Source organism: Rattus norvegicus, chromosome 15 (genome assembly GCF_021556685.1).
Source record: "Rattus norvegicus strain SHRSP/BbbUtx chromosome 15, alternate assembly SHRSP_T2T, whole genome shotgun sequence".
In the NCBI taxonomy this organism is placed as follows: domain Eukaryota; kingdom Metazoa; phylum Chordata; class Mammalia; order Rodentia; family Muridae; genus Rattus; species Rattus norvegicus.
In genome coordinates, this window is record NC_141548.1 from 5712744 (window position 1) to 5729725 (window position 16982).

Below are 16982 nucleotides of genomic sequence, written 5' to 3' on the forward strand. Positions count from 1 at the left end.
ACACCCTGGATAAGCACACTTATAAAGCATACTATTAGTAAGAAGACATATAAAGTACCTTGTCCATATGAAGCCAGACAAGAATTTGTGGATCTAGAAGACAAGGTATGAAGGACTGCGTGTAAATCCCAGTGACTGAGAAAGCAGCCTGGAGCCAGTTGTGTTACTGAGACTTCAGACAGCTTGGCCTTTACACATGTGACACAGCAGACTTCCATGAGCAAATCCTTAGCCTAGAAGATGTAGTTATGGTAGCCAAGAAAAACAAACACAGAACTGTCCCCTTTGCCTGCCTCTTACTACTCTGATGTCCCACATCACAGGAGGGTGAATGGTCTTCCGCATACCCTGAGACACAGCTCACAAGGGACAGCACCTGTCTTCAACAGAGCTTCATCTGAGCCTGCCCTTGGCCTGTGGTGGATGTGCAGGAAGTGAGCTGACAGGTGAAACGTAGCCTGGCTGGGTCTCAAAGTGCAGCTTGAGACTCACCCACTGTGATTGTCAACACTTCCATGTCTCCATTGGGAGGGCAGTGTCACAAGGTCCTCCTACTGTCTTCTCACTCCATTCACATGCTTCGTGTGACACAAGCTCATTCACAGTTCACAGGAGGCAGCATAGCTTCAGAGCCCTCATGTCTGGCCACAGAAGCCAAGAGAAGAATGTTACAGTTCACAGTGACAATGTAAATATGCCAGTGCATTTCCTCCAAGTTTTACTTTCAAGTGTATCCTTTTATTGCAGTTTACGCTACTCTGTCTAGAAGGCCAGGTTGGGGGAGAGCATTTGGATGACGTCACTGGGAACTGCCAGGGCCTCCTGCTAACCAGCTTTCCTTATGGTGACCAGATTCTGAGGTGCCATCTCCAGGAGGCTCTCCAGTGACACAATGGAACCCTTTCCATATCTCCTCCCTCTAAAGCTAGAGATTTCTCTTTGCTCCATTAGTAGTTACATGCTCTGAAAGGGCAGATTGCGTCAGGGGCTTGGCATGGGGAGAAAGATCACGGGACATGGGATGGAAGACATTCTTCTGCATAATAATTTTATTCCCAGATCCATTCCTGTGACATACATTCCCATTTCCTAGGTTTTCCTGTTTCCCAAAAGTCAGTATTTCCCTCCAGACCTTTAATTTATTGGATATTGGATTTCATTTTCTTATTGTGCATTCCTTCCAAGGTGTCTTTCTTTACATATATTCATGGATGTGTACTCACAAAGTCTCTGTTTTGCATCCCTCTGTTGCAATGATCTTGGTAACATAGTTAATCCAGTTACACAGTGAATATACAACTTTAAATGTTGTGCACCTACTTCAGATGATAAACTTCCAAATCCTTTCTCCAAAAAATAACCAGATATCAGTGAGCAAAGAACAACGTGGACGGAGATTGGTCCTCTGCAGTTCCATTAGACGTCACTTCTCTAGTGTCCACCTTCCTGAGTTCCCAGGGCCAGGCCTGAGGGTGTTAGAGTTTGGACCATGATCCTGTATTCATGCCAAATGTAAGATCCAGGAGGTTGGGCAGGGAGTGGAAGGGCTTGAGGTCAGGTGAAAGCTCAACTTTAATAGGTCCAGAAGTTCTGGAGGGAGTCTATTTGGCCTTGTCATCTGTGGCTTCTACGTTCTTGACCTAGTTGTGAGGAATCCATGTTAAAATTCCACCTAACCTCATAGCTGTAAGAGTGTAAAACATCGCCACGTAAGTTCATTGCAAATTGCTTTCATTGTCCTTTCGTTGCCCACTACCACCAGGTCCAATATAGGGGATATTGTAGATAGATTTAGAGGTTCACTGGGTCTCTCTGATAGTCAAAGTAATAGACTTTACAGAGAACTGGACAGACAGGATTTCAAGAATAAAATAGTTGAAGAATTCTGCCAACCTCTGATCTCTAAGACTTAGAAGCAATGGGGCGTGTATTCTAAACATAATATTATAGGGTTCAATCCCTCCTTGTATGGAGTACAGCAGTCCCAAAATAAGAAAAGAGCCTTTCCACCTTTCCTGGACTCTAATGAGAGTTTTCTTAGTGTCTCCTTTAATGTCTTGTTCATTATTTCCACCTACCCAGAATTCTGCACAACAAAGACTCCAAACTATTCATACATCTTTGACTGTTATTCATAGGCTTTGGCCATGAGAGCTGGGCTATTATAGGACAGCATTCCTAGTCAGTGGCAAAATTAGGAGGAAAGTTCCTAGCAGAGCTTTCTAGTTGCTCTATGATCAGTTTCAGTCCGATGTAGTGAGCTTCTACTCACCCAGAAAGGGTATCAATAAAAACAAGCAGGTACTTTTATCTGACTCTAGGAGGCCATGTGTCAGTTAATTCAGGTTCCCATAATTTATCCTAGCGTTGGCTACCTGTATGCAATCCTTTCTGGGTAAATGATCTCTGTTTTTTATTTACATAGGTGTAAATGTGACATCTGGCTTTGACATCTCCTTCTACACTGTCCAGTGTATGTAGGCGTAACATACCTTGGTGTTGGCAACTCAGAGAGTTCTGTGGACCCAAGACAAGTAGTCTGGTAAAGCTGAGTTACCAGAAACCTGCCAATTCTTTCTGGAAGAATGATCTTTCCCTCTGGTGTTCACCACTAACCTCTGGCCTCAAGCTATCCATTTGATTCTTTTGCATCCTCGCCTCTTAGTTATACTCAAAATACACAAGATCTAAGGCACAAACCACATGAAACTCAAGAAGGATGACGAAAATGTGGATGCTTCACTCCTTCTTTAAGGGGGGAACAAAAATATTCACAGGAGGGGATAGGGAGGAAAATTTTAGGGCAGAGAATGAAGGAACGGCCATTCAGAGCCTGCCCCACATGTGGTCCATATAGATAGATAGATGGATAGATAGATAGATAGATGATAGATAGATAGATATAGATATAGATATAGATATATAGATATATAGATATATAGATATATAGATATATAGATATATAGATATATAGATATATAGATATAGATATAGATATAGATATAGATATAGATATAGATATGGATATATATCCACCAAAACTAGATAAGATGGATGAAGCTAAGAAGTGCATGCTGACATGAACCGGATATAGCTCTCTCCTGAAAGACACAGCCAGAACATGTCAAATACAGAGTCAAATGCCTGAAGCGAACCACTGAACTGAGAACGGGACACCCATTGGAGGAACTAGGGAAAGGACTGAAGGAGCTGAAGGGGCTTGCAACCCCATAAGAACCAACCAGAGCTTCCAGGGACCAAACCACTGCCCAAAGACTACACATGGACTGACCCTGCGTAGGTAGCAGTAAATAACATTGTTGGGGCAACACTGGAAGGAGAAGCCCTTGGTACTACCAAGGTTGAACCCCCAGCGTAGGGAATGTTGGAGAGGGCAGTAATGGGGGTTGGACAGGGAGGGGACACCCATTTAGAACGGGAAGGGGAGGGGTTAGGGGGCTGATGGACAGGAAACCAGGAAAAGGAATAACATTTGAAATGTAAATAAGAAATGCCCAATTTAATAAAAATGGGAGAAAAAGAATAACAACAAACAAACCAACAGAACAATAAAGAAAATGTTCCAGGGGCAGTGCAGGGGAATAGTGGTGAACAATAAGGGGGATGTATAGGGGATACACATATGGAGAAGGGAGAGGGAAGGGAATGGGGGCTTAAGGATGGAAATAAGGAAGGGGAATAACGTTTGAAATGTAAGTAAAGAAATATACCTAATAAAAAATTTAAAAATATCGTTCCTCCAAAATTGCTGGAATTAAATAAATGTGCAGTTATAACCGATGCTTTATTATAAGGAATGCAGAGGCATACAGCTCTGTGTGTCCTGGTCGCTTTTTATATTCCTATACTGAATGTTTTTATTTCCTCTAATGTATTAGAGAAATACTTGTGTTTCTCCTTTGTTTGTCACTATAAAGGAAGCTAAATTTGTGAGCACAGGGATAAAGCAAGGATAATTTTCATCATGTATGTGGGATCCACAGAGCACGATACACTGTCTACATCAAGAGCACAGTTTCCTGTGCAGCTCTGGCTGCTGTGAACTGATGGTGAAGCCTAAGCTGCATGAGACTTGCAGAAAACCACTGTTGCCTTACACTTGTGCTGTTACAGGAGGAAGAACCACACACGACTCAGGACGGTCTTGTGAGTGAAGGGTTAAAGGTCACATTTTTATTTATTGGCAAAAATTAATTTATTCGAGAACATTTTAAAGTGGGGAGTCAATGAGTTCAATGTATATAGCCTTAAGAATATAGCATATTAATTAAAAAACTAAAGTTAACAAATAAATAACAAAACTTCAAACGTAAACAAATAAAACCAAATGCATAAAACCAAACTTCAAACTAAAAACAAATATAACAAGTAAATTAGTCAGCATTCAATTCCTGCTGATTCTTCAACATATAACTCCAGCCTGTTGCTGGCCTTGCAAACACAGCAGAACGGCAGGTAAGATGGTAAAAATCTCCTCAAGATGAATGTAGACCTGCCTCACTCGGAGTGGTTGGTTGTTGATGGACAAGTCGTCAAAAGGTTAAACGTGAGGCGTGTTCCAGGCCACATCTCAAGGTCTTTCAAATTTAGCCCAAGATTGGTATGGTTACAAGGACTGAGATGTGGGAGGTGGTGTCAATCTTTGCACCCTCAGTGCTCCTGGTGGACAGTTCTGTCTCTGAGAGCTGTAATCCTGCTCTGTGCCCTGGGAAAGCTTCTGCTGCAGTGTTCAGACCTAGGGGTGGAAAAGGCCTGGTGAGAACCTGCCATGTCACTTATCCCATACACAGCAGCACAATTCAGCAGGATAATCCAGGATGATCTTTCATCTGAGGTCATTCTCTCATGCCCAAGAGAGAAGGGTAAGAGATCCCACAGGCCTGCATATTTTCCCAGCTTTTAAAACTGCTAAAAATTAAACAGTGAACAGCAGATAATTCCAATCATACGTATACATTATATTTTAATATCATGTAGCAATGTCTCAATGTCAGATGAGGAGAGATATGAACAAACTAGAAAACAATAGGAAGGCCTTGGAATCTGGCCATCACTGAAATGAAGACTATTATTATTCCTCCAGTGCAGGAATATGCCTGGGGTCCACATGACAACCTCAATATCTGCAAAGACCCAGAGAAACAATATCTCAAGAAGTACATGCACACTGAAGTGATATTATACTTGGCAAGAATATGCTGCATGGAAATCTTGCCGAGGGTAGGCATTGAAGTCCAAAGGAGATACTCATGCAGAAAATAAACTATACCACTCCTTTGTTTATGTGTATCGTAAAACTATTTGTGGGGAGACCTAAAGGCACTGGGCTCAGATAATACAAGAGAGCACAGACTGGAGGGATCAGTACACAATATCCAGAATCTCTATGGATCACATACACTTCATGGACGGAATTTCTTTTAAAATGGACAAGAAAAATATTCTGAGCTGCTCCTAGCTGACAGGTGCTGAGAACTATGGAGAAAGTCACACACCCAATAAGACAGTTTATAAGTACAGGGAATCTACTTGGGTCCTCTCATCCTGTGCTTTCAAATCCTCTCATTGACACTGAAATGATGCTGCATCTTCTCAGGCAAGGCCTTTTGCTCAGTGACCAGTTTTTGCTGATTCAGGGGGTCCTGCAGACTTTCCTCCATTCTCTCCTCATCCTGGTCATTAGAAGATTATATTGTCCATGGAGACATACATGTATACAGACACAGACAGACAGACACCCAGACATACACACTTTTGAACTCACCCAAATATATTTGTTCACATATACAAGCAGAGTATTTTGCAGAATGTGGTTAGTTTCCCAGTTAATGGTAATAGAAGGGTTCACCCAGTCTACTATTGTGGCATAAAAAAAAAAACCTGGAGTGGGGTAAGTACACAGTGAGCATAGCCTAAAGACAGCTCAGCCAATAAAGTGTATTCCCATGAAAATCAGAAATTAGAAATGTGACATCTAGGCCTGTTAGCCAAGCCTGCTTAGCAAGGTCACAAGGCTGTGCACAGGAGGCTGATTTCAGGAAACAGAGCACTGGGGGGGGGGGGCAGGTGAGCCTCTTCAGTCCTCTGGCCCACTGTTTCCCAGTGCATGCAAAGTGAGCTGCATTTTCCAATATGAGGTCCCTTTACCATACAGTACCTGACAGGGGAAACAAACTACCAGCACAAACAGCTAGGAAATCTCTATAACCACAATCCAAGGTAAAACTTGGACTGGGATGCTATCAGATATAATTCCAGTAAGATAAGGCTGACTAATTCAAAGCCAAATGCTGGCAGGTATAATCAAACTCAGCCACAGTCCATGGAAGGGCTGGACAACATTGTACCTTTTCACTTTCTGACTGGTGGACATCTGGATAATTTTGCTGCATGGCTGCTCTGAGGTGAACCACTACAACACTAATGTGCCACAGTTTCTCTGCTCACACCTACTTCTTGTTCTGGAATCGCTGTGTCAAAAGGTTGAACTTTCACAAGAGTTGTACATGGCTTCTCACAGGGCTACCCATTTGACACCTCCAGCAATGTCTGAGGGTCATCACTGTTCTAAACCCTCCTTACAGATGATTTTCACTCAGATCAAATGATTTTGAATAACAATGGTTAAGATTGCCACAACACAACACAGGGTGAGTGCTTTGGACGATTTTAGCCTAAGTTTCTGTCTGAGGCAAAGATGTGATTCCACCTCAGCATAACTCCTGGACATCTTCTGCTTGCAGATTCAACTCTAAGCAAATTAATCTTTCAATTAACAAATTCCAGGCCAAACTCCAAAGCCAAGGTATATTCAACCAATTAGGCCAATCTGGAGAGAAAGTGGTGGCAGGTAACGATTAACATAACCAGGATGCTGAGAAGACACAACAAGCCACATGACCTTCCAGTGTTACTATACACTGAGAGCAAAGAAGGCAGAAGAGCCCTCAGTCATCAGTTTCCACACTCAGGTACATGGATATCACACAGCAGCCTCTCCTCACATCCCTGTACCCTATTCCTGAGTTTTCTCCAAGTAATATCAATGTTTATGAATAGTTTTCCCAGTGTAAATAGTTTGAATAGTGATCAAGACCCCATTAAGAACAGTTTAAAATGTAATTGGAAAGATTATGTTTTCTCTTCTTCTTTCTCTCTCGGAGTGTTTGTTTGTTTGTTTGTGTGTGTGTGTGTGTGTGTGTGTGTGTGTGTGTGTGTGTGTGTGTATACTTTTACATGTTTCTAAATATGCACATATAGACTTATACAATATATATATAAATATATATATGTGTCTGTGTTCAGAAACTTGATGACTTCACACACACATGTGAAAAAGCACACATATACACACACTTACATATATAAGACCCCCATATCACAAACAATTAAAACAAACAACTTCCAAAGTACAATATGCACCATAGTCATAAACATGATCACACATATATGTACCCACAAACACACAAAAAAACACCCCCACACACAGAGTCAGAGAGAGATGGAGAGAGGGAGAGAGAGAGAGAGAGAGAGAGAGAGAGAGAGAGAGAGAGAGAGAGAGAGAGAAAACAGAAATCATAAGTGAGAAGCAGAAAAGAATGGGGAGGCCATCATGCTGGAAGAACAGTTGCTGAATACAGATTAGGCAAAGGAAATGTGTCAAGTGAGAGCTTAGACATTGCTCTCCATCCCTTATAGAGTAAACCTGTGTAGGGAATGCACTTCTTGGGCACACTAGGTTGAGAGAGCTGGAGAAAAATTTCCCTCTAATCCTCACATATCTCACACAAACCCTCACCCTGAGAGAAGTCTTTCTTACATCCCTGTTCATCCAGTCAGCTCCAGGACATAAGCCACAGGAAAGAACACTAAAACACTGACATAAAACAGGACGGACAAACTGCTTCTCAAGCTCTGTCACTGTAAACCACGATTTGGACAGGCAGAAGGGACCATTTTCAATGTACAGGGAAAAGGAGAGAAAGTCCACAAGCCCCATCATGACTGACAATGGGAGCCATTCTTTTGGCAATTGAACTGAACTCTAATCAGTTCTGTGCACTACAAAGACGGCTACCACATGGCATCCCGCTAGCATAATGGCATGTAAGTGTGCAGTGTGTGATCAACAGATCCCCCTTAAGGAAATGCATTTTCTAGTTGAGCAGGAGGATTTGGTTGTCAATCCTCCAGTTTCTTGCATGAAGCTAACATCACAGAAAGTTTTGTAAATGTTCAAAGAGATGAACAACTGGATGAGACCTAGGAGAGTGTCTGGATAAGTTGGAGAAGGTTAAACTGGTTTGACTTGGTTTATGCTTAGATATCAGGAGTACCTGCCCTTGATGCTTCATTCATCCTACCTGAGGCTGCTTGATACACGGATTTTCATACTGGCTTCCCCACAGATCCTTGTTGTTTCCTTAATGGACTCTTCCAGTGCAATCTGTTCCCATAGAAGCTCCCTGTTCTCATGCCGTGCTCTCTGGGCATTGTTCTTCAGCTCAAACAACTCAGTTAGGAGGGGGCAGAAGCTGCGGCTGAGACACAAAGAAAAAATGGTGACTCCCAGTCAGTCTCCAACTTCCTCCCACGTCTCCAAGTCCATTACTCCTTCTTGGGTCCTGATCCAAAGAGCCCCAGATTATAGTCCAAGTCCACAGTAGCCATGGAGCATGACCTAGAGACAGGTCAAATGGAGAAAAGAGCCACATTCCAGAAGACTCAGGGCACTTCTCAAAAACCTGACACCATTGATTCAAGTTTTTCTCAGAAGAGGACTTAATCCCTATGTGTGCTTACTTGTCCATTTTATTAGAATGTCGCTTGGAGGCCAATCTTTCTGTGTCCTGTGTGTCCTAGAGCCTTCCTTAGACACAGGCTTCCTGGTCTGCTTTAAACACTATAAAGCCTGATCCTCACTTTACTTCAAAGATAAGAATGGGCTGACACATGCTGTGCCCTGTGCTGGGGTCACAACCTTGTAAGTTACTCACCAGTACCAGTCATTTTCCAGTGTGAGGTGTGTACATTTGACCAAAGCTCTATTGACCTGCTCGCTCATTTTCTTCATGTCGGTCATCACTTCCTCGTGCTGCATCGTGAGCATCTCGGACTCAAAGTTGTTCCTGTGGTAGGGCATGGTCCAAGGATGAAATAACATTATGAATGAAGGATTCAAGAATTACATGAATTCAGACTGAATCCTGAACTACCCCAGCCTAGGACATGCCAAGCCCTTGCTTCTTGGTACTGGGTCCATTTGGTATTTATTAAGTTTATTATTATGAACACGGAGACAGCAGTCCAAGCAAACAAAAGGAGGGAGCTGATTTGCTTGAGCTCCCTGAGGGGGTTTGAAGGAATAGACTAGCTTGCCATGAACATTTGAGGACCCTGTGCCACGATCCAGGCTCCAACTTAAGCCCATGAAGACTATTGTCCTGTTCTTAGGTAACAATTCTCAATCATAGAATCTATTGCTACATGAAAACCCAAAGGAACATGAACAGTATTTACAGGGAAAAGAATTTATAACACGCACCAGGAGATTCCCATGTGCGTCCACCTGAGCAGATGTGAAATGTTCTACTGCTCACAGTGAGGCTCTCACCCTCATCATCATCATGCCATGGAAATTGACACAGGATAATTCTCAGGCCAAATCAGTACATAGAATACCCAGATCTTAAGTGATACACACAAACACACTCACACATGCATACACACACACACACAAACTCACACAAAACACTCTCTCTCTCTCTCTCTCTCTCTCTCTCTCTCTCTCTCTCTCTCAAATACAATTAGAATGCCAATTAAATATAAGGATGTGGCATTATCTCCAAATACAATGAATAAAATCAGAGAAAACCAATGATACCCTGTTGTCAGTCCAGTCACACACTGTGAGGCACCAAGTGGGATTGGGCCCCTCCAGTTCTTCACAGGACCTATTGAACCCAAAGCACCTCCACGTCAATTACAACAATGATTGGTCATAATCAGAGCACCTAGAAATTCCCACAAGCCAACACCTGTCCAGGCTACTTAAATCACACAATGAGAGCTCACACACTACTACCCTCACTCCCAGACTGTGATTCAATCAGGCCACAGGCTATGATTTACGTTTGTAGGAATTAAAATAGCCTGTGCCACCATCCCATTCCCATCTGAACTTCACATTCTGATACAATCAGGAAAGTGCTTTTGACCATGAGGACACCCTGGAGTTGTAGCCTACTGCGATGTGAGGACATGTGGATTTAACAGAACTTGCATTGTGACTACCTGTCATTTAAATTCTTTCCCGGGTAATCCGCCAGGATTCTCCTGAGTTCATCTCTCTCCTTCTGCATCTTGTGGAGAGCAATTTTGAGGTTCTCCAGACGCTTCATTCTCTCCTCCTCAACAGGTGTTGTGGAGGGTTGGGATGATGCCTTCTGATCAAACTCTGTAGGTAGATAAACACCAGTGAACAGGCATATATGTGGACACAGTGTCAAGAAAAACTATGCTTACTCTAAACAGAAGTCTGAGGATGAACAGTTCTACAGATACAGTGAATCCCTGACAGAGCAAGAAAGCTATCTTTAAGCTGAACTCAGCTAGTTCCCTGTTCCCACCATCAGAGCCATATGATGACATATGCCATCATAGATATAGACCACACCTCCTAAAGCCATTCCTCTGGCGCTGAAATTCTAAAGCTGGCCTAAACAAGAAGAATTGGAGGACCTTCTCAGCTAATGTCTGATGTGAGGCAGGTAAGTCCTTGAGTCCAAGCTGCTTAACATCTTGAATCCCTAGTCTGTGTGTTCAAGGACAAAGTGACTGAGACCTTGATATATGACCAGGAGAGTATCCCTCTTGGCATCGATTACCCACGTAATCTACAGGACACTGCTGAGAATGAAGTGCTTCAACAGCCGATCCTGAGAGAGACACTTTGTTATTCTTACAGAGGCTCATCCTGGTATTCTTTGACACTGCCCATGATGTTAAAGAGATCCAAGGAAAGCCCCTTGACATATAACAGTTCTTGGTTTTCTGTCAAACTAATGATCAGAAATTGTGTCTGGGTCAGCCATTAGGAAGACTGGGGCTCTAAATCATACGTCCTACTCCTGGAAGGACCAGCTCAAGCCAACCTCCTCCAGGAATCCCCCTTGCCCTGCCCAGTACTCACTTGACCTCCTCCAGGACCTTTCCATTCGTCTTCTTCTCCAACGTGATGGAGGGCTGGCCTCCCTCTGCCTTGGTCTGGTCTCTGCATGGATATGATTGTCCCTCCGAAAGAGACTGAGGATCCTGGAGAACATGCCTCCTCGGGAACCCATTAGAAACTGAAGGGAAATCGCTCAGGCAGTTGGTGTCACCACAACACTGCTGACATCACAGAACATTCTAGTGTCTCCTGGATACAAGAGAATTTCCAGGGAAGACACTACCGGTGATGTCACTGGGAAATGCCATAGCTTACTTGCTAACTACCTCTACCAGACTGGCCAGTTTCTGCAGTGGCTTTTCCAGAGACTCACTTTTGAGCCAGGAACACCCATTCGCACACTCTCCTTCCAGAGCTTCAGAGTTCTCACTCCTTCATTACAACTCAGTTGCTGAGGAGAGGGAGAGTTGTATCCGGGCTTGAAATGGAGAGAACATCTTTGTTAACAGTCAAAGATCTAAAGACCGTGGATGATGGATATTCTTCTCCCTGAAATGTATAAACCCAGGGTCCATGCATGTGACATATAATCCAATTCCCACAATTTTTACTGTTCCCTAGAGTCCAATATTTTTTTTTCCTACACCTTTAAATGTATGCAAGTTGGAGTACGTTGTTTCATGGATTGTGCCTTGAGAGGGGTCATGGTTTCAATATATTCACCCATGTTTTTTCCTGAAATCTTGGCCTTACCATCCCATTTTATGCAATGGAAACTCCCTTTTCCTGGCAAAAAAGCTTCTCAGGTATAGGTCAAACATCAAATTGTAATCTTTCTGTACATTCTGAAAATTTAAAATCCCCAAAAGTGAGGGAACTGAGACCCAAGTGAGAGCCATGGAGGGGCAGAACGCAAAGTGCTGCTGGCCAAGGAAGAGCAGGAGGAAGCAGAGAAGCTGTAGGACATCATGGTGCACACCTGGGCAACCTGCTGTCTTCACTCAGAGGACCTACAGGGTGCTTAACCATCATTTATAACTCGGTATCTGGTGCCTCCTCTGGCCACCGAGGGAATTGCATTCAGAGGAACCACAGACAAAAGTCAGCCAAGAACAATTCACCAAAATAAATAAAAATGAATACATTTTTCTTTCGAAAAGTCTTACAAATGTATGGTCAAGTCAAACAAAACCCAAGGAAACACAAGAAATGAAATATTTCACAACAACCCAAGAGTGCAAGAAACAGCATAAAAGCAATCTCTTAAATCTATAATAATTCTATATGTATTTCTTGAAATAGCAGTTGCAGTAAGCAACCGGGCTGTAATGCTCTTATGAGTTCCATAGCCTCATCAACCCTTGTCACAATCTCCACCTGTTTGATTTTTTCTTAATTACAAATATGTGTGAGTTAGAATCCTGAGTCTGTCTGGGATCAGACTGTAAACTGTAGTCAATGTAACACTGGCAATCATTAGCCAAAATCTTTAAGTTTCCCTCCTAACACCTGAGCACAGCCATAACTTTGGAAAGCAAAACTCACCCTCCACCAAACTATCTATCCTCCAAAATCCAGTCTCTTCAAAACACCAAGTCCATTCCTCATGCTATAAAGTATGACGGCCAAGCCTGGCATATGAAGGAACGATAGTGCAGGCTCTAATACCGAACCAAAGAGACACTGCCCTAAATTCTTTTATAAGTCCTGTTTCCATGATAAGAGTTATAGTAAAGTATTACCCAACCTAGACCTGTTTCCCTGGGTTGCCTCATGCCACGTGTTGTCTAGAATGACTCCTTTTTTAAGCCAAATTTCTGTTACCAATGTTACAAATTTTTAACCATACCCAATAACTTAAAAGCCAGTAACCTATAGCCAAGACACGTAAAGCGTATTATACATTTAAAACCAAACAGAAAAAAAATGAAGTGACTACACATATCTTTACTATTTAGATCAAACACAATTTTTACTTTTTTAGCTGTCATTTTAAAAGAAGCACCTTGTTACGTGTTGAATCCAATAATCACAGTCACAGATTTCTCTAAGAGAAACAGACACCAGCTCCCTTACCATAGAAGTTTTGAAGCTGCTGGCACCTTTAAGACCAGCTAGTGTATTTAGTCTATTTAATCTATTTAGCCAGCCCCCTGGGGAGCTTCCCCAGTGGACAGACCTAGGCTCCTAGCTACATTCCTCCATTGAGGCCTGATCCAGTCAGGGACATGCATAATAGTTAACACCAGAGATAACCAGTTATCTAGGATGCACGGCTCCAAAGGTCAATTGAAACGGTTTTTATTTATTTGTTATTTCTTGAAAGGACTTAAAACTTAATCAAGGGGAGAATCAACCAGCATTTAAAGTTTTCACCATTTTTTCTTTTAAACATGAAACACAAAACATTCAAGCAACCAGAAGAAAAACCCAGACATAAACTGACACCCGTGGATAGCTTGGTGCACCAAGGACAGACAATAGACATAGAGGGAAGGAGCTAGATGGTGTCCCACCAAAGGGACCCAGATATCCTACCTAAAGGACCCAGAACCAGAAATGAGCACTTCTCCAATAGGAGCCAGCAAGGAGGCAGGATGTCCCTAGGAGAGCTCTTAAAAAGCTTAATCTCATTTTCCTTCTTTTGCCAAAGCATCTGTGGAGAGTCTGGGAGGACTGTTTTTCTCAAACCATTTTCTCTCTTGTCTGGGGTGTAAACTGTCTCTAATCAGGGTCCAAAGCCTAAAAGCATCAATGAGAATTGACTTTGCTTCTCTAGATTTTAGCATAACTCTAAAAGAACACATACACAAAAACATTTGACCATTATTACCTTGTCCCTTTTTACAAGGTTTACTCACCACTACCCCAAATCTTTATTTTTCTTTGCATGTGTTTTCAATTCCCACGGTGCTTCTGTATCCTGCTTACTGGGACCTTTCCTGGCCCATTTTCCCCAATGCGTCCCTCCTTCACTGGCTGGTTTCCTGGGACCATCTCGTCAGGTTGTCCTCTCTTTCCCGATCTTGGTGGGACCTCCATTTGATGATGCCTGTGTCATCCAGACACTGAGATTCGGGCATAGGACTATAAGAGTTAAGAAGGAACACACACTCGGGTCATTCGTGTTAAAAGAATGCTATCCGGGCTTTACTGAGATCTCCTTATATACCAGAGGCAAAAGCCGTGGAAAAACAATAAAGCAGGCGAAAATCCCCAACCAGGAAAATAGGAAAAGGGGAAAAATCTGCATCGTGGCAAGTTCTGGCCCAACACAGGGGCGTAAACAACTTCTTAACATCAATAAGCTGAAAGGCTCAGCAAGAGGACTGGGTGCCATGGAAGGTACTGGCCCCAAATTAGGGGCCTAGAGCAGCTGCCAAAGGTGTAAACAACTTCTTGCCATAGCAGGCTGAAAGGCACAGCGAGGGGGAAGGGAAACACTCCAAGGTATGGCCCAACAGGCTAATATAAAAATGTATTTGAAAAACTAAAACACTATATTTCAAGAAAAATAATTAAAATGTGCTACTTATCTAAGCATAACATTCATAATAGAAGAAACTTAAATGACTGAGAAATTCATAAGAAATATTCAACATCCTAGTACATCACACAAATGCAAATTAAAATTACTCTGAGATCACTTTTCATATTTGTCAATATGACTAAGGTTAATAACACGTGTGACAACTCAAGCTGACTGGGTTATGGAGCAAGGGGAACATTCATATTCTCCTGGTGGAAAGGCAAACTTCTACAGCAACTTCGGAGATCAGTATGATGGTTCTTCAGGAAGGTGAAAATTGTTGTTCCTTAAGATACAACTCTAGGTCTCATGTCCAGATGTTGATTCATCATAGAATACAGACCTTTGCTCAACCATGTTCAGTGAAGCTCGTTTGTAATACTTAGAATTTGGAAATATTTAAGTTGTCCCTTAACGGATGACTGCATAAAGAAAACGTGGTGCATTTACAGATTGCATTGCTGCTTAACAATTACAAAAGGCAAAAGGAAGCATGCAATAGGCAGGACAATGAATGGATCTAGTAAAAGTCATTCTGGATGCGGTAATCCAGGCTGAAAAAGACAAATGGGATACATATTCACTTAAATGTGGATGTTAGCTGTTGATTCTTCAATCTGTGTGACTGTATGATCAGTTTAGTGTGAGGGTCTAGGGACGTGGGCCAGACTGTCCTCATTTAGGGAAGTACAAGTTCACTCATGGGTTGCTGAGGGACACTGTCAGGGATAGGAATGTGAAATGTGAAGAGACAGGGCGAGGCAGCAATGGAGGGAACATAGAGAGGGACAGCTAAAATGAGGCACTGTATCGAAGCCTAAGAGAGTAGAAACCCTAATTGCTTTTTAAATTGTTTTATAAAGGTAACTAATGATTTATTATAGGTTCAAGGAGAAAAGTTAAAATGTTGCTTGGGTTCATCTATGTGAAATTTCAATAATAAGTAAGTCACAACAATTATGGATTTTGACTTTCAATGAACCTGCTACAGATAATAAATATCTAGTCCTTATGGAGACGTCTGTTACCATCTATTATACACTAGTCATTTTATTTGTTTACATTTCAAATGTCATCCCCATCATTGATCTCTCCACTTTGAACCCCCATACCCTCCCAGTCCTCTTTGTTTCTAAGAGGGCACTCCTCCATCTACCCACCCACTTCCACTTCACCCCTCTAGCATCCCCCTTCTCTGGGACATCAAGTTTCTACAGGGCCAGTTGTCTCCCTTCCCATAGATGTCAGATGAGCCAGTTGTTGCTACACATGCTCTACACTTTATGTATCAGGAGCCATGGCCAGGACCATGTATCCTCTTTAGTTGGTAGTTTAGTCCCGAGGAGCTCTGAACGGTCCAGTTAATTGATATTGTTGTTCTTCATATTGAGTTCCAAACCCTTCATCTCCTTCAGGCTTTCCCCTGACTCTTTCATTGTGGTCCCCAGGCTTAGTCCAGTGGGTGGCTGTGAATATCTGCATCTGTGACTTGAACTTGAGAGGGTAGAAGGAAGCCTCGGACTCCCAAGTAAGGTAATAGGATGTAATTCTGTATGTGCCCAGAAGATGGCGACATAGGATGGTATTCACACACACTTGTTTCTCAGTAACCTCTTAGTTCTGTTCAGCGTGTCAGGTAAGGTCCGCAATGTGCTCTGTGACTGAAGATCCTTCTGCTTGCTGGAACTCGATCCGCTGCGTGGAATACTCTCGATCGGCGATGGGCGTCTGGGTCGGTGGACGCAATCACTCCAGGAACTGAGAATGAATGGACTGAGTTGAGCAGACATTGAGGGGTTGGCATCTCCAGAACCTGCAGTTTAGCATCCATGGATCCAGGAGAGCACAGTGTGCAGGGCTGAAATCAGATTCTGTAATGGGGAGGAGGGAGAAACTAAGTTTTTGAAGTATTTGTTCTTTTTGAAAGCACAAAGTGGGAGATCAGTCAGTTTTCCTCTTTTTGCAACATCTTACTCTGACCTACAGGACATATCCTGGGGTATATTGCTTTCCAGATTCAATGGGCTTTTCAGAAATTCCAGTTTCCTGAAACAGCATGGCCCTACTTTGGTGTACTGACTGGTAGGAAGTGGAAAGGTCCTCTGAGGGGCAGATGAGGATCAGAATATGAAAGGCCAAAAGAAGACGAAAGACACAGTTATGAAAGGAATGCTGGTGGGTACAAGGCAACAACAAGCATATTTCTCAAAGCCCTGTTTTACTGTAGTACTGTGGGAAGCATAACCACAAGCTAACAGAAAC

The 16982-nt window shown here is 42.6% G+C and overlaps 3 protein-coding genes across 3 annotated transcripts in view; all 3 read right to left on the minus strand.

Annotated features, from left to right (window-relative positions):
- LOC148000713 (uncharacterized) overlaps positions 1-16982 on the minus strand; it is a 99154-nt gene that overhangs the window by 51033 nt on the left and 31139 nt on the right. The gene's annotated exons all lie outside the window — the stretch shown is intronic.
- Positions 1-16982, minus strand: part of LOC148000714 (disks large homolog 5-like) — a 122379-nt gene that overhangs the window by 32468 nt on the left and 72929 nt on the right. The window lies entirely within an intron of this gene.
- Positions 4171-11355, minus strand: LOC148000716 (disks large homolog 5-like). The gene is made up of 5 exons (XM_087587148.1): positions 11213-11355; positions 10315-10477; positions 9018-9149; positions 8385-8561; positions 4171-4756 (listed from the first exon to the last, which is right to left on the minus strand). The coding sequence occupies exons 1-5, from the start codon at positions 11343-11345 to the stop codon at positions 4672-4674; spliced, it is 690 nt and encodes a 229-aa protein (XP_087443274.1). The 5' UTR covers positions 11346-11355; the 3' UTR covers positions 4171-4671.

Coding starts and splice junctions, on each gene's coding strand:
- LOC148000716 (XM_087587148.1), bottom strand. CDS start 11,345: ATGTTCTCCAGGATCCTCAGTCTCTTTCGGAGGGACAATCATATCCAT. Junction 9,150..10,314: donor GGAAAGAATTTAAATGACAG/GTAGTCACAATG, acceptor GCCCTACCACAG/GAACAACTTTGAGTCCGAGA. Junction 4,757..8,384: donor CGTGTATCAAGCAGCCTCAG/GTAGGATGAATG, acceptor TTCCACCCCTAG/GTCTGAACACTGCAGCAGAA.